Source organism: Onychostoma macrolepis, chromosome 25 (assembly GCF_012432095.1).
Source record: "Onychostoma macrolepis isolate SWU-2019 chromosome 25, ASM1243209v1, whole genome shotgun sequence".
NCBI lineage: Eukaryota > Metazoa > Chordata > Actinopteri > Cypriniformes > Cyprinidae > Onychostoma > Onychostoma macrolepis.
Window position 1 is genome coordinate 1,631,215 of NC_081179.1, and position 21,650 is coordinate 1,652,864.

The window sequence follows — 21,650 nt, forward strand, 5'->3', positions numbered from 1 at the left end:
ATGATTGAAGCATATAAAAGATAGGCAAACTTCATTTCTGATGGAGAGCGAAGAAATGGGAATGCAGATGTGAAGATTATGGGTCGTGAATGATTAAGGAATCAAAATGTCCTTGATCTCATCCGGTTCAGTGTATTATGAAACATACTGTAACTTTCACAGGGCAGAAAGACAAAAAGCATATTGAAATTGCAGAGAAGATCATCCCAGAATGCATTGCAATGAGATGATGGATTTCGATAATAAATGTTTATTATTTGTGTATTTTTTTGTTTATTAGAGTATTGTGTTGTTGTCATCTCAGTATGCTTATAGATAATGCTGCAAAAATACTTTCTTCTTTATTGTTTCTGTTGTTTTCCTGTACAAATATCTGAAAATTAAGTGTCCCCCCCCCCTCCATTTTTGAAAAAAGACGTGAAAGTGCACTATCCAAACTTATATTGTTATAATTCATGAACGCGTTGGAATACAGACCTAACAGGACTCTTTTATTTAAAGAAGACAATCTGTAGATTATTGCAGAAGTGGAATTATTTCAAAATATTAAAGTATCAAAAAGTTATAGAAGTTTACATTTACTGTAAAGAAAATGCACTGTACCAAATGTCTTATATTTTATATAAAATAAATATTTTACAAAATATTTTTGAATCCAAAATTGCTATAAAATTAAAGCCTTATGTCTCAATAACTTATGTTCCAAATTTTAAGTTGATATAAAAAATTTTTATTTGAATCAAGATACATTATCTGGACATTTAAGATATTAAGTCTTATTTTTGATGCCTTTTTTTTTTTTCATAAAACAAGCAAGTTTTTGCTTAAAACAAGAACAAATGTCTGTCAATGGAGATAGAAAAATAAACTTTATTCAATGGGAAACGTTTTTTTATTATTATTGTTTAGAAAACAAGACTTTATATCTTCAGTCATTTTGCTACTCAAATAAATGCATCTTGATTTAAGGATGTTTAAATATTTTATTGAAAAACAAGACAAAAATACTAATGAATAAATAAATACATAAATAAATAATGTAAGCTTATACTTAAAGCAAGAACAAATATCTATCCACCAATGGGATCAGAAAAAGAAACTTAATTCAAAAGGAAAACAAGTTTATTTTTCTGACCCCATTTGCAGATATTTGTTCTTGATTTAAGCATAAAGTTACTTAATTTAAAAAAAAAACACACAATTTTATTTATTTGATTACTGAGTGTTTACTTCCAGTGGAGTCAGAAATATAAATTGGATTTAAAGAGGAAACACGTTTTTCTGACCCCATTTGGAGATATTAGTTCTTAAAAAATTTATGTTATAGTAATTTGTCTCCTTAAAAATATATTTTGATTAAAGAATACTTAAAGGATAATCTGATATTTCATTGAAGAACATGCCATAAATACTAAGAAACATTAAGTGAGCCTAAACTTTTAAACAAGAAAAATATCTTTCAGTTGGATCAGAAAAAAATAACATTAATTCAATGAAAAAAACAGTTTTATTTTTCTGATAGCATTGGCAGATATGTTTCTTTTTTTAATCCTTTTTGATAAAAATATCTGATGTAATTTTGCTTCTCCCTGATCTATGAATGCTTAGATATTTGTGCTGGAAAACAAGACAGATATACGGAGTAAGAATCAAATCTCCACTGAGTTGCTGCCTATGTAGTGTGCTCCAAATGTCAGTCATGCTCCCTATGTACGGTGTACACACCAAGGCAGCTGACTGTAGGTTTCAGAAAGCGTAGTTAAAATGCTCCACGCGTGTGTAATGATCAGACTCGGCCCGTGTAAGTGCTACTGACACTGTCTTTAACTTTAGTCGCCTTTAATCACTTTAAACAGACACTCGAAAGCCGTGAAACCTTCCTCTCCACTCGCAGGACCAAAATCACCTCCGTGACAGACGCTGAAGGGCGCGATTAAGCATTCAGAGCGGCTTCCCCGACATCTGAATCAATCTCACGCTCTGAAAGAGAGCCAGAGACAAAGAAAGATGTTCCCTACTGTCATTTGATCCTTCAGGTGAAGGAAAATAATGGAAATTTCCTCGCAGGTCATGAATAACGCCGCTGTAATGATGTAGGCCTCTTCATGAAACCAAAACAGCAGTTCTGGGGATCGATTGGTGTTGAGGAAAATACAAAGGCGCACGCTTTTGACGGGTTTATTGGGTCTGTGAGGCAAAACCTGGCGCTCGACGTGTGGACAGACGCTTTAATCAGCAGAAATTATGATTAGTTGTATGCAGCTTTCCAGGTGCTAATTATCATGTCTGGATCAGTAAAGGTCGTGCCGATACCAACAGAAAACGTGTTCTGCGGGGTTACTGTTGTTAACTAAAACGATTTTTGGTAAAAGACATGAAGCTAACGTAAAATATAAATATTTGATGAAAAACGTAATGAAAATTAGATTTCAGTTGGCGCTTCTTTCTCTGTATTCTTCTATTTAGGTTTGTTGTTTTTATTTTTGTCATTTATACATCATCTGTGATATCTGCAACACATCCAAACATGAATCTCGACTGTTGTTTGAATACATGCACTTTTTTGTTGTTTTAATAGAAAAAACATTAACATAATTTATGAATTCTTGTATAGTTTTAGCTTTTTGAGAGGAAAATTCAGTGTTGTGTATTTATTTATTTAAACTTTAGTTCAATTCAAACTAAATTCAATTCAGAATTCAAATGAGAACTGTTGAAATAAAGTTTTTTATTTTTTTTTATATTAAATATTTATTTTATTTTTAACGAAAATGTTTTTAATCGTTTTAATTTTAGTTAACAATAATAACGCTGGTTGATGTTTTCTTAATTTGTTGTGAAAGTGCAATAATTCTATAAGATATTCAAGTGATTAAACCTTTATCGTGCAGCCCTACTTACACTGAAAAAAAATATTCATTTACTAACATTTTTTTATCAACTTTTTATTTATTTTCAAACACAACATCATAACATCCATTCAAAACAAACAAAACAAACAAAAGACATATAATCAATACTTTAAAAGTCCAGTCAAAAAGGAGATGAGAGGGAGGGGAAAAAAGAAAGAAGATATACAGAATCCTCGTATAGTACACTTAGTCGTTTCCCACAGTATTTGAGGCATATTAATTTAAAGAAATTCCTTTATATATTCTTTTAGAGAAGTAATGAAGGTCTGATTACTTAATAATGACGTGTTAAAGTGCCATCTAGGGGATTTGGCTTTAATATCGGAAATACTTTTTTTGACTTTTAACCCACTTTATTTAAAACAATAAAACCACCACTATATTATACCCCACACATCACATTGCAATTTTCTTGCTCAAAAAGACAACCATAAATCACCAATTAAACATTATTTCCCCATCCTCACAAATTGACAGTAAAGCACCATTTGCACACCATTTAAACTCAAACTCAAGCAAGTTATTTGTCATTTAAAAGAATCTGTGCTCCAATATCGGACACAATATTGCACAACACAGCAGAATGATCAGATAATAAAATTGGTAATATAGAAATGGAGGAATTACACAAAATTAAAGATGGGCTGAGAATATGTAGTCAATCCTAGAGAAAGTCTTACGTTTATTAGAAGAAAAAAAAAGTGAAGTCCTTAGATTTAGTATACTGAATTCTCCAAAGACCGATGAAGTTGAGCTCAGAGATAAATTTATTCAGTAATTTAGAAGATGGATTGACTGTTGTATCAGATTGAGATTTATCTAAAGCAGGATTTACGACTGCATTAAAATCACCACCCAGCACTAATGGACAGTCCGTCTGCTCAAGTAGTGTTTTGGAAACATTTGTCATTCGGACCGTAAATAGAGACCAATGCTAACCTATTATTATGTATTTTGAAACAGATAAAAAACAAATCTACCCTCCTCATCACTTCTGGTGTGTTCAATTGTTAAACTTCCTGTTAACAAGGATAAGCACCTCCTTTGTTTTATTAAGAGCGCAGGAGAAGGCTGCCAATTTATAATACTTATTCTTTTATTGTTTTAAATGTGTCTCTTGTATCAGCGCACAGGAAATCGATTTACGGTGTAAATATTCTAATACACGAGTACGTTTCACAGCAGAATTTAGGCCATTCACATTCAATGATACTGACAGGACTGTATAATATTTAACAGAGTGAGCAGAGCGGAGGACTCGAGGTCACGTGATCTCCCAATTTACTAAATTTTTTTAGGATAAGTGGTTGCAATCAATTTATTTTAGCTACATTTAAATAAACAAATTTAGTTGACTAACTTTCAACTTTTTTTTTTTTTTAATGTAGCTAAAATAAATTGTTTGCAACCGCTTACCTTAAAAAAAAATTAGTATCATTATTTTCAGTGTATAATTATTCATTTTGTGTTGTCATTACATGATTAATTTTTCCTGCCTCTACAATATTTTGGCCGATGTATGATTGTGTTTGTGTTGCAATGTGTTGAAGTTTATAAAACTATAATTAAAAAAGAAAGTAAGAAATGTTGCCATGGTTGAAGCACTAACTTAAAAAAACTGAACTAAAACTAAAGCTAAAATAAAAATAAATTAAGCTTAAATAGTAATATTTTACTATTACTAACAAAAACTAATAAAAATTCAAAAAGGGCATAACATTTTCTAAAAATAAAAACTGAAATTATAGAAATAAAAGCTCATTCAAAATATGAATAAAGTAATATTAATTGGTTTAAGTGTCTTTTATCACATACACATCATCATGATCTGGTTAAGCATCGCAACACATGCACTACTCTTATTTGTTTAAATGTTAAATGCGGTTTCTCTGGTGTCTCAGGTCGTCTCCTGCGTCTGAAGATGTTTCGTGAGGACCACGGCTCTTGGATGACCATGTTTTTCAGCACGATTCTCTCGCTCTTCATCTTCTCTCACATCTATAACCTCATTCTGCTCGTGAGCGGACGGATGGGGTAAGAGATATCTTGTCTTTAATTAGAAAAAAATTGTTCCTTCATTCCCTCCTCCCAGCTTTTCTCATTAGTGATGACCGTTGTAAGGAGTTTAACGATTTCTGGCTCTTTAATTCCATTAATGATTCTTTTATTCTTTTTAGAAAGTCCCAGTAATTGCTCGTAACTATTAGATGATAGTAAATGAGTCCAGAACCTCTGATTGATTCAAATGGATGACTTGTGGTTCAAATCTTTGAGTGTGTTTGGGGCTGAATCATGGTGCTTTTTGAGTGATTCAGTTGAACGAACCAACTCTTGAGATGTATTTGTTCATAATTCCTCTTACATAAAAACCATGTTTTTTGGGGTGATTCATTAAAAAGAACCAACTAAAAGAACCTTTATTGAATCAGTCTGTATGTTTGTTGTAAGCAGAAATTCAACAGAAAGAAGATCATTTAATGCAGTTATGGTTCAGTAAACTGATTGAGTCGAATGGATGACTCCGGGATTCAAATCTTTTGCGTGCATCTGATTTATGAATCTTTTTGACCAATTCAGTTTAACAAACCAGTTCATGAGATGCATTTGTTCATAAGTCAGACTACACAATAACCATAGAGTTCAAAACTGATTTGTATTTTTGAAAGATTCATAATAAAGAACCAGCTAAAAGAATCATTACTGAATCAGAATACTTTGAACATTCTGTATGTTTGTTGTTGTGTTCAGAAATGCAACAAAAATATGTTTATTTATTGTCTTTGTATGGTTCCATAAATGAGTCCAGAACCACTGATTGATTCAAATTTAAGAGTATTTGAAGCTGATCCATGATTCTTTTTGAGTGATTCTGATAAATGAACAAGCTCATGAGATTAATTTGTTCATGAATCAGACTACATAATAACCAACTGATTTATGGGTGTTTTTGAATGATTCATTCAAAAGAATCAGCTAACAAAATCATTACTGAATCAGACTACGCTGATCGTTCTGCGTGCAAAAATGCAACAGAAAGACACTTATTTATTGATCTTTTGTATGATTTTGCTCAAAATTTGGATTAAAACGTCATCACACTGCAATTCTGAAAAGGAATGTCTCTCTTTTCCCAAGCCTGTTCCTTATTCCTCATCCTAGATGTTCAAATGTCTTAAATCAGAAGATTAAATGAAGCTTTTAAGAGTTGTTCTTTCATTCCCTCTTCCCAGGTTTTCTGATTAGGGATGGCAGTTGTAAGGAATTTAACGATTTCTGGATCTTTAATTCCATTAATGATTCTTTTATCCACTTTAGGAAGTTCCCAATAATTAGTTGTGGTGATTAGATGATAGTAATTGAGTAAATGAGTCCAGAACCGCTGAATGATTCAGCAAGATAAGTGAGATGCTGCGTTCGAAATCGCATACTTCCCTACTATATAGTAGAGAAAAAGCAGTAGGCGAGCGAATAAGTAAGTGTTTGAATCATAAGTATTCATAAAAGAGTAGGCGAGTGCACTAATTCTTGTGAGAGTCGGACGTACGTATACTTAAGTTGTGTCCTTATATGCCTGCTTACTATATAGTAGGGAAAAAGAGTACGTGAAGAAAGAAGTACGTTCGAAAACTTAAGTATTCATAAAAGAGTAGGCGAGAAATCCCCGGGTGTCCTACTGCTTCAGCCCAGATTCTGAAGTGTTCATCGATGGACACTTTTCTATCCCAGGAGGCAACGGGAGAGGATACGTCATGAACAGCGACGAGGGTGTTTAAAAATGTGAGTATTACAAACCAAAACAAGGTTCCTTGTGTTAAAATCATATTTGTTGAACTACTGTAGCAAACTGTTGAATTGCTTAAACAGTACAGTATATTTGTGATTTTGCGGTAAAAACACGTTTTATTATGTAGAGCGAACAGGAGAGCTCCAGTAGCTCACGTACATCACCAGAGTGAATTTACATAAACCATATGTGACCCTGGACCACAAAACCAATCTTAAGTGTAAATTTTTCGAAATTAAAATTTACACATCATCAGCTGAATAAACAAGCTTTCCATTGATGTATGGTTTGTTAGGATCGGACAATATTTGGCTGAGATACAACTATTTGAAAATCTGGAATCTGAGGGTGCAAAAACATCAAAATATTGAGAAAATCGCCTTTAAAGTTGCCCAAATGAAGTTCTTAGCAATGCACACTAATCAAAATTAAAGTTTTGATATATTTACGGTAAGAAATGTACAAAATATCTTCATGGAACATGATCTTTACTTAATATCCTTGTGATTTTTGGCATAAAAGAAAAATTTATAATTTTGACCCATACAATGTATTTTTGGCTATTGCTACAAAAAGACTATTTAAAGACTATTTAATATGTGGCAGGAAAATGTTCCAAAAGAATTGCATATGAGCACATCTAATAGACATGATATAGACATCTGAGTGAGTGATGTATTTGTGTTATTATGTAGAATTCACTGTTGTCAACACTGCTTTACATGAATGTAATCTACATGAAGTTACTAAACGTTAATTATCTCTTTTATTTGTCTATTAGTCTGTTGATAAACAGAGGAGCATTTATGTTGGATAAAAAGTGAGTTAATGCATCAGCAACTACCTCAACATGTAAATGCGGTATTGATCAGATAAATCACAGAGCTGACTGAATCTTGTCTGATGTTACAGGGACAGATGAGACACACGTGTGTTTATCCGGTGAAGAGTGACTGATGGAGGAATGCTGCCATCAAAGGCTCTCAGTGAGTACACTACAGACATCAATAAAACATCTTTTAAATCTTAAGTTGTAGTTTATTTTAATTATTGTCATTTCAAACAGAGTTATTTCAGCACTTTTCTGATTCTTGATTCCTGTGCATTTACTGCAGTCTGCTGTGGTGGAGCAGGACCTGCAAAGAAAGGTGATGGCAGTGTTTGTGAGAAAAAAGGGGGAAAATATAAAGTAATCAAATCATTGTGTTTGTGCATCTTTGTAGGATCTGAAATGTGTGCAGACTGGTGAGGATGGAGAAGTCCACAGCAGCATCCTGGAAATGGTCCAGTGCCATGGATGAGACGCTCCATCACTCCACCTGACCTTACTGCCTCATCTGGACCGGATGCTGCTGTGGTCTCTTCATCCTCAGTGACCCCAGAGCCAGCGAGAGCATCTAGAGAAAGGCCAAAAGACATTGAGGATGTGATTTTGGTCAAGTTTGTTCTGCTGGTTTCTGTTCATACAACATCAGCCAATGAAAGCCGAGTTTCAGAAGCTTCAAAGTTTCAAGTTTTACTCTTGTTTAAATGTTTTACAGGTAATGGTGTTCATGGAGAGCAGGAACACAAATGTTTGGAGCAGACACGGCGGCAGCCAGATTATGTTCTCCCGCTCCTGCTTCAAGGTTGTGTGGTTCAGGGGCGTCATCACGGTCTTCCTCGTCCTCTCCGTGCACTCAGGCAAGGACAGCCTCGATGTCCGTTTCCCATCCATGATCAGATTCAGTGTGACTGCAGCAGTGAGAGGCGTGATGGACAGCAGAGACAGACGAAGGTGGACACAGTGGTCAGCTGCAGAATTGACACAGCTGTGTTGAGATGGCAGTAGGATGTGGGTTCACCGCCTGTAAATACATAATTGTCAGAACAATAAATTTGAATAAAGCTTTGTTTTATGTGTTGTTGACTTGTATATGTATGTGTTTATTGTGATTGTTACTTTTATTTATTCTTTTACTCATTTATTCATGTTTCCTGTTGTTGTCAGTAAATAAAATATAATTATTTCATTAACTTATGGATTAATTCATTGCTTGAATGAAAATTGAGATGTATTCACTTTGGCTGCACTTGTCTAGTGTATATTCATGCACACCTATGGCATATTATAAAAAATACATTTTGCTTGTTTTACTAAAACATAATTTTCAGTAAAAACAAATTATGTATATATTGGTCAGCCTTTATCATTATTATTGTAGTGTTGGTAATAGCTACTAATGCATTCTGGGGTAATCATCTTTTTTAAGTAGAAATACTAAAATTTTTCCAGTATAAAATAATAATTATTTTTCAGAAATTCGGTTAAACAAACCAGCTCATGAGATGCATGTGTTCGTAATTCAGACTACATGTTAACCACAGAGTTCAAGACTTTTAAAAGTTACATTAAAAATAACCCACTAAAAGAATCATTACTGAATCAGACTGCATTGATTGTTCATCATGTTTGTTGTTGTGTGCAAAAATGCAACAGAAAGATGTTTATTTATTGTCATTGTATGGTTTAGTCGTATCCACTATTGCTGATTAATTTAAACAGATGACTCAGGGATTCAAATCTTTTGAGTGTGTTTGAGTCTGATTTATGACTCTTTTTGAGTGATTCAGTTAAACCAGGTCAAGAGATGTATTTGTTTTTAAAACAGGCTACATATTAACTGTAGAGACTATTGAAATTGACTAATCAAAAAGAACTAGCTTAAAGAATCATTACTGAATCAGACTACATCGATTGTTCTGTTTGTTGTTCCATGCAGAAATGCAACAGACGGATATTTGTCATTCTTGTATGATTTTACTCAAAAATGTCATTGCATTGCAATTCTGCACAAGAATGGCTCTCTATTCTCTACTGAGGGATTGATTTGACCAGCCGTGCATGAATCCTATAAGCTTTAAGTGCGTTTAAGCACTAACCTGAGAATCAGCGTCTTCAGTCTGCTTTACATTATCTGAGGACGTATGATCTCAGATCAGCACATGTGCGTACAGTCAACCATGGGCCGTTTGAAAACGTGGCGCCGCTTCAATTTTACCCGATAAGATGGATGCCTCACTTACGGTTCGATTTGCCATCTAATGTTGAGCTCTGCACACAGCCAATGCTTTCACATTAAACTGCACTGTTTGGAGAATGGCTGCACCATTTTTCAGTGAAATTGAATGTTGAGCGATCGTGTCGCCATACGTCTTCTCAAGGTTAAACACGGTCAGCAGTGAGCATGGCAGTCCTGCTGATTGTTCCTGGCCATAAAAGCACCATCAGAATTAATGTTTGTGAGCGCAGATTGGACTGATCAAAGACTAGTTTGATACATTTGTGAGTGCGAGAAACCTTTGTCTACTACCTGTCTACTACCTACATAGGCAGCTGTTTTCTGAGGCAGCATTATAACTAGAACAGAACTGATTTGGAACATTTGAGTGTCATACAAGTACTGCTCAGACTCAACTCACAATTTACTTACAATATGTGTATATGTTGTTTGTATCTGTACGTAAATGTATATGAATGTATATATGTACTATTTATATAATTATTTGTATTTTAAATTATTACAAATATTGTATATTAAAGCTATAAAATATAACTTTGGTAAATATAAAAATGTATGTATTTATTTATTTATTGTATTTTTACATAAATATAATTATTTTACTGATTTAATTTAATACTTTAATATTATTAATTTTATTTTTAATAACATACAGTATCTCACAGAAGTGAGTACACCCCTCACATTTTTGTAAATATTTTATTATATCTTTCATGTGACAACACTGAAGAAATGACACTTTGCTACAATGTAAAGTAGTGAGTGTACAGCTTGTATAACAGTGTAAATTTGTTGTCCCCTCAAAATAACTCAACACACAGCCATTAATGTCTAAACCGCTGGCCACAAAAGTGAGTACACCCCTAAGTGAAAATGTCCAAATTGGGCCCAATTAGCCATTTTCTCTCCCCGGTGTCATGTGACTCGTTAGTGTTACAAGGTCTCAGGTGTGAATGGGGAGCAGGCGTGTTAAATTTGGTGTTATCGCTCTCACTCTCTCATACTGGTCACTGGAAGTTCAACATAGCACCTCATAGCAACGAACTCTCTGAGGATCTGAAAAAAAGAATTGTTGCTCTACGTAAAGATGGCGTAGGCTATAAGAAGATTGCCAAGACCCTGAAACTGAGCTGCAGCACGGTGGCCAAGACCATACAGCGGTTTAACAGGACAGGTTCCACTCAGAACAGGCCTCGCCATGGTCGACCAAAGAAGTTGAGTGCACGTGCTCAGCATCATATCCAGAGGTTGTGTTTGGGAAATAGACGTATGAGTGCTGCCAGCATTGCTGCAGAGGTTGAAGTGGTGGGGGGTCAGCCTCTCAGTGCTCAGACCATACGCCGCACACTGCATCAAATTGGTCTGCATGGCTGTCATCCCAGAAGGAAGCCTCTTCTAAAGATGATGCACAAGAAAGCCTGCAAACAGTTTGCTGAAGACAAGCAGACTAAGGACATGGATTACTGTGGTCTGATGAGACCAAGATAAACTTATTTGGTTCAGATGGTGTCAAGCGTGTGTGGCGGCAACCAGGTGAGGAGTACAAAGACAAGTGTGTCTTGCCTACAGTCAATCATGGTGGTGGGAGTGTCGTGGTATGGGGCTGCATGTGTGCTGCCGGCACTGGGAAGCTACAGTTCATTGAGGGAACCATGAATGCCAACATGTACTGTGACATACTGAAGCAGAGCATGATCCCCTCCCTTCGGAGACTGGGCCGCAGGGCAGTATTCCAACATGATAACGACCCCAAACACTGGCCAAGCATGTCTCCATGTCTCTGATGGACTGGCCAAGCATGTCTCCATGTCTCTGATGGACTGGCCAAGCATGTCTCCAGACCTAAACCCTATTGAGCATCTGTGGGGCATCCTCAAACGGAAGGTGGAGGAGCGCAAGGTCTCTAACATCCAGCAGCTCTGTGATGTCGTCATGGAGGAGTGGAAGAGGACTCCAGTGGCAACCTGTGAAGCTCTGGTGAACTCCATGCCCAAGAGCGTTAAGGCAGTGCTGGAAAATAATGGTGGCCACACAAAATATTGACGCTTTGGGCCCAATTTGGACATTTTCACTTAGGGGTGTACTCACTTTTGTGGCCAGCGGTTTAGACATTAATGGCTGTGTGTTGAGTTATTTTGAGGGGACAGCAAATTTACACTGTTATACAAGCTGTACACTCACTACTTTACATTGCAGCAAAGTGTAATTTCTTCAGTGTTGTCACATGAAAAGATATAATAAAATATTGACAAAAATGTGAGACTCACTTCTGTGAGATACTGTATGTATATATATATATATATATATATATATATATGTGTGTGTGTGTGTGTGTGTGCATGTATATGTATATAATATGAAATATCAAATTTAATAGTTTTGTAATTCATTTTAACCCTATAAAGCCTGATTGATTTACATTGTGTATATTGTTTGTACATGTTTCTGTATTGATGTATATTTATTATTTATTTTTATTTTACATTATTAAACATATTTTATAGTTATTATTATATTATTTATATTATTTATTGTTAGAATATGAAGAAAAAACAGCTCAATTTTATTCAGAGACTCAAAGTGAGGAAAATGTGCAATTTGGTGCAGATAATGATATTTATGGTCAGAAAGTAAGATTAAAATCTGATGCTTGTGATGTAAATCAATGAGATCTTTATAACACTATAGCAGATACTTACATAAAATATCAGTCTAAATATCAGTCGTCACTCTATATCTCCAATAATATGTCTCAGTAAGATGATATTGAAATGACCCAAACATATAATGCAATGCTGATCGAGAGATGAAGAAATAAACGCTCCTCAGAAGATGTGAGATGTTTTGGAGGCTTATAAAGATAATTCTTCGACTGAGGAACAGTGAAAGTAAAGCTTCTGGAAACAAACGCTCCTCAAAAGATCCTGATGATCAGATTTGAAATTGAGACGCACTGATTTTTCTAGAAAATGATTGATGGATAATCAAGTAAAGACGAGCTGCTTCAGTCCAGTAAGTGTTCATCTGGAAATATTACTACAGTTATTCTGACGTTTACCTGATAAAAATCATTAGAGATTTAACAGCAAAAAGACACATGAAGCAGCAGCAGAAGCTGGACGTTTGTACAATTACATTAAAGAGCTTTGACTGGATAAAAAACTCTAAACTATCAATGCAACAGAAGACATGGAGGAGATTGAGTGCAACAGCAAAGTCTGATCATTTGGAGTCTCACAAATGTGTGCATTTGTAGGGTTAATGATGTTTGTGGATAGGTGGCGCTGTTGCACAGCACTTGAGCTCGTGTCTCTCTGACAGCATGTGAGCTGTGTCTGCTGTTTTGAGCTCTGTCATGAGAAATGATTGTTTACACCTGTGTGGAGAGGCGAGCTGCCTCTCATGAGCCTGACGCACATACAGTGCTGGTAGATTTGATGCTCGTGTCATTATGTTCTCACTGTCGCTCTCTGATTTACTCTCAGATTAACACTAGAAAAAGATCTGTAGTGTCTTGAGACATTTACGTACAGCATCTGTCCTTCGGTGCTTTACCATGGTAACTGCTGCAGTTACTACAGTTATTGTGATCTTGGTTGAGTGAAATTCTGTTTTTAATAACAGTGGTGAATATTAACATGTAGCCTAGTTTGACACGCGTACAGTTTGTCCTGTTGTGTTTCTGGTTGTTGTTTATTGTGTGTTTATGTTCGTGTTGAAATGTTATATTTCATCCAAATCAAAATTTATTTATTATTTTTTTTTAAATGATAATGAAGCCTATTTTAGGAACAAGGAACGTTTTTGTTTCATTGTGACTTTTTCATGACATTTCTACCCATTGTTTTGTCATTCTTTTTATATTCTCATCTTTGTAGTACTGTAGTGAAAATCATTCTGTCAGTCATTCTTTTTTCTTTCAGATCAGCAGAAAATTTAGTTCAGTACAACAAATGCTACCACATGCATATAATTGTTCTTCGCCTTAATTATTTTAATAAAGTACAAATTAAATGTAAAGTTTATTACTTTTTCATTTTTCACATTATGGTAATGAAATTTGTCTTAATGGCCCTGAAATAGGTTTGATTGTTCTTGTGTTAAATATAATTTATTTTCTCTTTCATTTGGGGTGTAATATGACATAAACTGTAAAGAATATACAGTTTTTGCCAATACTGGTGAAACAAATTCATTTTTATTATATATATGTTTATTCATTTATGTATCTGTATCTTGTGTATGCATGTGTGTGTAAGCTTATGAAAATTATATATGTAACTTTATTTAAATATTTATGCAAAAAAACTACATATATACTTTATATACTATAAATACATATACTTTATATACTTACATATACTTTATTTTTATTGTAGATAATTTATTAATGCATCCATATTTCATGCTTTTGTGTGTGTGTGTATAAATATAAGAATAAACAAAGAAAATCTCTCTCAGCATCTGTTGCCTCTCATCTTTCTCATTGATATTCTTTTATTCTCTGCCACACACACACACACACACCCGCTCAAACCCCCACATCACACACTCCTAACAACCAGTTCTGCTTCCTCCCCCTTCACACACACACACACACACACACACACACACACACTGAACAGCTCTCCGGCGGCCGCTCAATGCGCTTGTGATTGAAATGAACATCATAAACACTCACATTCTCTCTCTGCAGGTTATAAAAACGTTGGTAGTCTGACAGATTTCATAGCGAATGAAACAGCATTTTTATAAAATGACATCATGTTTGCCTATATCAAATCATTACGGCATCATTAATCACATCATTACTGCATCTAGCCCAACACACTGATGATGATGATCTTCATCCTCAGCTCAGTGTGTGTTGTGTGGGTGGGGCTGTGATGTGGGCGGGGCTGTGAGAGGGGGCGGAGTCAGTGCTTGTCAGTGCTCGAGGCGTCCGTTCCAGGCATACATCATGCGCTAATTAAGCAGCGTTATTTAATTAAGACTGCAGTGCGCATGCAGATCGCATTACTCACGGCCAATTAGGAGCCAGCGCGGCACCCGTCTGATCGACACAGCTTCACATGCTCAGACACACACTCACTCTCATTTCCAAAGCAGCACTGCAGACAGTCCCACAATGCATTGCAGTAACAGTCATCCCAGTTTTACTGTAAACACTTCATTAATGTAAGAGCAGATGTGGCCATTTGTTACTTGAATTTTGCTTCATTGTTTTATTTTTACTATAGATTATTTATGTATGCATCTATTGTGCTTTATATATAAAGCATAAGATATTTATGCATAAATACATATGTATCCAATTTCCATCATATATTACTTAAGTATATGTCTGATGCTTTATATATGTGTAATATATATTCATAAATAAAATTATATTTATCTATTATTTTTTGTTATATATTATTAATGCATATATATGTGTATATGCGTGTGTGTATGTATGTGTGTATGTATATATATATGTAATATATATAATAGGGATGCACCGATGTATCGGCAGCCGATATTTATCAGCTGATTTTTGAATAATTTAGACTAGAGCCATCGGCATATCGGAAATAGCATGAAAAGGGCAGATACCGATGGTTTACTAATTAACTGCATGGAGACAGTGAGTTGCATGTCTGTTGCAAAACCCAACTGTTTTCTCTGAGCAGGATAATTAAATACTTGCCAAAACAAAATAAAATCTGTACAAAATAAATGTGAAATAACCGCGCTCAGCTGTAAATTCATCATAGGTATGTTGCAATGGCGATTCACCGTTATCGGTTAGTATGTATCTGTGAACGGACAAAACAGAATAAAACAGGCTACATAAAAAAGGAATAGGCCTACACACAAAATATATTTTGTTTCATTAACAGATTAATACATAACATCAACCTTCACATAGGCTATATCAGTGATAATAATACGATGTGTGATTTGGTATTATCGAGTATATTGCAAAAATCAAACAAAAGACAGAGTGCACGCATACATTACGTAAAGAAGTACAGTAGGTTAGAAAAGTGCACGTGCGAGTGCGTTCTTTCACTGCTTTATTCAGTATTAAAATGCATGAAGAATGATCAGAAAATTCAAGATAAGGGGGCAGAACAGCCACAGCACTCTTTTGTGTCTCTGAGCGACATGGCAGTGTTTCGTTCCTGAATGAATCAACTGTTTAAATGGTTCGGTTCAGTCGCAATGACTCACACATTAACAGTGACTTGATGCTACCTACTGGTGGTTGTAGTTTCACATTTAAAGTATTCTTTTTATTTTTTAAATCATTTCATATATCAGTATTCAACGTTTTATGTATCAAAACATTATTTATTCATTTGTAACTGCAGGTTAAAGCATTCCATGTCCCTAAGAGCTGCATTAAACAGTGTGTAAATATATCTATTCCACCTCAGATGCAGCTTCTGTGTTTCCTCTGCATTGCAAAGATGAATTTTGTTGATACTGATTTCATTTGTTTGTAACAGCCCAAATGTCTTATTATACTAATTGACTGAATAAATGTAAGAATTTTACTCAAAAGGTGATGCACACTTTTAGAAAAAAAAAAGGCTCTATAAAGGTAAAAATGCACATAAAAGTAAAAAATTTATTTAAACTTAAAGGCATAGTTCACCCAAAAATGAAAATTCTGTCATCATTTACACACCCTCAAGTAGTTCCAAACCTGTATGAATGTCTTTGTTCTGCCGAACACAAAGGAAGATATTTTGAAGAAAGTTTGTAACCAGGCTTTTTTGGGGCACTATTGACTTCCATAGTAGGAAAAAAAATACTATGGAAGTCAATGGTGCCCCAGAACTGCTGTTTCCCACAATTTTTCAGAATATCTTCCTTTGTGTTCGGCAGAACAAAGACATTCATACAGGTTTGGAACTACTTGAGGGTGAGTAAATGATGACAGAATTTTCATTTTTGGGTGAACTATCCCTTTAAGTTGTTAAATTGATATTAATTTCCATCACTGCTGTGAACTGACCACCACACAGAATATGAAAAATATCAAAAACTTTAGGAGTCAGCTGTCCACGGTAGTGCTTAATTAAAATATCAGCACAATAATACACTCAAAATTCCGTCTAATTATCGCTATCGAAAAAAATCCCAGAAAATATTGAGATATCTTTTTTATCTATAATCGCACACCCGTAGCAGGAACAGATATGTTCAAATACCGATTCTGCCTGAAGAGAACCAGACGATTTTTTTTTTCCAGTTTTTAAGCCCCGCTTTATGCAACTGACCAATATCGGTATTGGCCAGTAGTGGTTCGTTAAAATCGGTATTGTATCGGCCAAAAAAAAATCCTATCGGTGCATCCCTAATATATCAAATCTACAGTATATACGTATATGTGCATAAAATTATTTATATAAATTTCTTTTTTTTTATTATGTATTTATTTGAGCGTGTACCTGTAAAAATACAGCCTGTTATGCTGTTTTATTTTCAAAATTGGTATTTATCATATTATTTTAATTTATTATCAATTTTGTAGCACAAAGAGTTTTATCCTTTGCTTCACTTTGTTATTCCTCCAGTTTTACCTATAGCAGCTAATGAACCAAAATTCTTACTTCCACGTTGCAAAATAAGATAAGGTGTACGTCTTCAGCGGCGTATATGTTACGGAAGGAGACTCAGACAGAGGATTAGAAGGTACACAGGTAACTTTATTCACAGCAACTGAGGCAGATGGTTATGGCAGGGGAGTATGGCAGGGGTGGGCGCCCTGGAGGCTGGTGCAGGACAGGGACACTGAGGAGGCCTCCAGGGCGGGACAGAGAGTCCAGGGAGCCATGGCAGGTCTGGGAACTCCGGCGGCCATGGCGGGCCAGGAGACTCGAGGGGCCATGAGGGTGTCGGCCTTTCAGGAGGCCATGACCGATGAGCCATCTTGGCCTTGTCCAAAGTCCCAAGCACGGCCACTATGGCTACCAAGATCACGGGTATATAGCCCTGGAGAGTCGGGCTCTGGAGGGTGCTTGCGAGGAGCAGGCTTTGGAGGGCACTCTGGTGGAGCGGGCACTTGAGGGCGTCCTGGAGGAGCGGGCACTTGAGGGCACTTGAGGGCGGCCTGGATTTCCCCGCGAAACGGTGGTCTTGAGTGAGCCGCGGACAGCGGCCTGGATTTCCCTGCGACCGGCAGGCTTGAGTGAGCCACGGATGGCGGTGGGCATGAGTGAACCGCAGATGGCGGCATACTTGCAGTGGCCGCGAACAGCGGCGGGCTTGCGTTGGCTGCGCACGGTGGCCTGGATTTCCCCGCGGACTGTGGGCTTGAACTGGATTCTGGAGCTGGCGCATCCTCCATTTTGCCTACTAGGTAGGATGATCCTGCAATCCATAAGGCAAAAGTTAGGTATTGCGCCAAAGACCAGCTGGGATCTCCTGGTGGCATCACCATCTGGATTTCCTCATCCAGCTCAACTCTGAATCCCTCCATTAATGTCAGGTCACTGCAGATGGCTTGATGACAGGTGTCCATAAACCCTACACATAATCCTCCACACACCTACCATTCTGGAAAATAAACACAGTGCAACCTCCAGAAAGTTCGTCCTCCTTCCTGGGGCACACATTAATAGAGGCTAGTATTTCTAGATAGAGCTTGAATTGCATAGAGTGAGTCCACTTCGTATGAACGAGATCGGACCTTGAACTGGTGTGAGGTGTGTGCTTTTGTATGCTGGCTGATGAGGGTGCTGATGATGTGCAGGTGCTTGCAATTAATACTCAGGTGATGAAGTACGTTGTGATTGGGAGGTGAATGAGCCTGGCTGATCTGTGACAGTATAAAAGTAAATCTCTATTTTATCTGTCTATATTTATGTGTTTCTGTTTCAAACCACCACTTGTAGACGGACTAACTGGCCTGTAACGGAGCTGCGGTCGCGTGTAATTGAAAACGGCGCACACACACATCCTGTCTGGCTCCCTAGATAAATGTTGAGGTCCTGAAGGTGATGTTTGTGAGCCGGCGGCGCTGACACCTCACCACATAATCAATATCTGCCCAGTAGACCCACAGCGCACAGAATATCTCATTTTGAGGCAGATATTTGAAGGTCATGGGCTCCCGGATCCAATGACCGTGACCTTTGACCTTCACAAAATGAAGAGTAGGTTAGAGGACAGGATGGAACTCATCTGTTTTATTTCACCAGCAGAAGAACATTAAATTTCATTTTAATCAATATCCTGTGTTTCAGACTAAACCTAATAAATCAGTCGCGCTCCCAGATAATTGTTAAGATAAATCAAAAACGATTGTCTAGGTAACGGCTTTTCATATACAATTATTAGACTATGTAGATTTGAGTTATATTAATATGTCAGAATGACACATGACACATTATTTAATATTGATAAATATGTGTGATTAGATCTAAAGGACTAGTTCACAGGTTTTGCCTTTTCTGGAGCTTCACTGGTCGTTTTGCTCCACAACAAAAATTATGACAGATTTTATTAAACAGATTAAACCCCCACATTGAAATTGGTATTTCAATGGTATGTGTCCAAAACCAGTGTAATGCTTTGATACATGTCCAAAAATATGGTGTTTCCAAGGTTAAAAAACATGGTGATTAAATGGTGTATGTAAAAAAAAATAAATAAATAAATAAATAGATAAAATGGTGCATGTCCAATAACATGGTATTGACATTGGAAATGTTCAAAATATATATATTAGCATGGGACATGTCCAAAAGCATGGTAATACGATGGCACATGTTTAAAAAACATGGTATTTCAATGATACAGGTCTTAAAAACACCATAAAATTATGGTGAATGTTTAAAAACATGGCATGAACATGGGAAATGTTCAAAAAACTTTCTAATTCAATGGTGCATGTACATAAAAACATCACAAATATGGTGAATGTCCAAAAACATGATATTGAGATTAGAAACGTTCAAAAAACATGATAGCATTATGGGACATGTCCCAAAAACATGGTAATGACATGTTTACAAAACATGGTATTTCAATGGTGCATGTCCAAAAAACTTCATAACACTATAGTACATGTCCAAAAACATGATATTGCCATGGTGTATGTTCAAAAAACTCAATGGCACTTGATGGGTGAGTAAAGGATGACAGAATTTATTTTAGGGTAAACAAAACCCTTTAAACTGGGTCAGGTTTTTTATGAATTTGAACCCGTGAACCAGAGAATCAATTCGGGGAAGAAAAGCAGTTTGACTATGTAGGCCAGGGGGTGGGGCCTGTGCTAAAGTGGGCGGGGCTAGTGATCTCTCACAGGTCAACCCAGTTGGAGATGAGCCGCTTCCGTTGTTACCATGACAACTGCGAAACTCCCCTGGGATTAACAGATGCACATATAGGCCGAATCGTACATCAGGAAGTGACACGTCGTTTAAGTGTGTGTGTGTGTGTGTGTGCGCGTAAGTGTGTGTGTGCGTGTGTGCGTAAGTGTGTGTGTGCGCGCGCGCGTTACCAGCACCCAGACTAACCGCTCAACATGATGATCATGTTAACTGCTGCTTTACAAGTTGCTGGTGCCATAAATCAAGCGGTTTCTGCACTAGTAGCTGTCTAATCTAACACTCGCTGTTGCTTATAAAACTTTAGCAAATCTTGCCTTTAGTCCAGGATGCGTTTCCCTCAGGAGATCCGCAGAATCTGCATAATTTACATTCGCATTTGTGTGTGAGGAACATTTACTAATTCCTCTTAATAATCAGCTTTCTTTATTCTGTTTCTGGCTCTCTCCATTGCTGCAGTTCCGTTTTAAAACTGCAAACGGAAACTGGCCTAAATGAGGGCAAATAACAGTGCTAACATTTACACGTTTATTGATTTGCATTTGTTCATTTCAGATGTACTTGTTAGGGTTTGTGTTTTAATCAGGAAATGCACATTACAGAAACTTGGCAAGCTGTTTGACTGTCGCAATGTGATGCATTCCAGAGTAAGACAGAATATTCAATAATGATAATACATGTAGGGTGGGGCTGAAATTCTTATTTATGGGGAATTTACATGGTGGTTGAAAAATAAAGAGGGATTAATCTGCTCAGACGTGGTAACAGAAATATAGTACATTTTCACTTCTTTTTAAGCATTCTAGAAGATTTTTCTAGAAGATGTGCTGTTAGTGAAATAATTTCCCCAGAAAATGAAAATTCTAAATCTATCTATCTACCTATAGATATATAGTATAATTTCACTTAATATTCTTTTATTATCATTATTTATGCTATGTTTAATCAAAATATTTATTTCTAAAGCTACTTTTTGTGATGTCTCTTCAATGCTTTTCTCTTCTAATAATAATGAAAAACATCATTTGTGGGTAATTTCTCAGCCAAAATTGATATGTGATTTATTTTGCGATTAATTAGATTAATTAATCAGCACAGCGTGAAATTAATTAGATAAAAAATTTTAATTGCTTGACAGCCCTAATCTTGATATGCTAAAGTAACTCAGTAAACCAAATAAACTAAAACTAATCAATAAAATAAATAAATACTAAATAGACGTATAACTAGACATGTGCAAAATAAACATATACATATACAAGACATACAAAAACTAATAAAAATTACATTTCTCATTTTCATTTCATATATGTTGATGTACTAAAATAAATAAAAGTATATAAACTAAAGTAAATAATAAATAAAAATTAATAAATACTATATAAAAACTATTACAAAAACACATATCAACAAAAACTGTAATATTATTATATTATAGATTCTAAAATAACAATGAATCTTATTTAAAAAATGAGACATATGCATTGGTGAATAATTTACAATGAGCTCAATAATGTGTTTAGAAAGTAGATAGGGTGAATTTACATTTCAAACTGACTATAAGAGT

General features: G+C 35.8%; 1 protein-coding gene across 1 annotated transcript in view; it reads left to right on the top strand.

Annotated features, from left to right (window-relative positions):
* tmem117 (transmembrane protein 117) overlaps window positions 1-21,650 on the top strand; it is a 77,462-nt gene that overhangs the window by 34,856 nt on the left and 20,956 nt on the right. Inside the window, 1 exon segment of the mRNA XM_058766910.1 lies at window positions 4,814-4,946. Within this exon segment, the coding sequence (XP_058622893.1) occupies window positions 4,814-4,946 (133 nt within the window).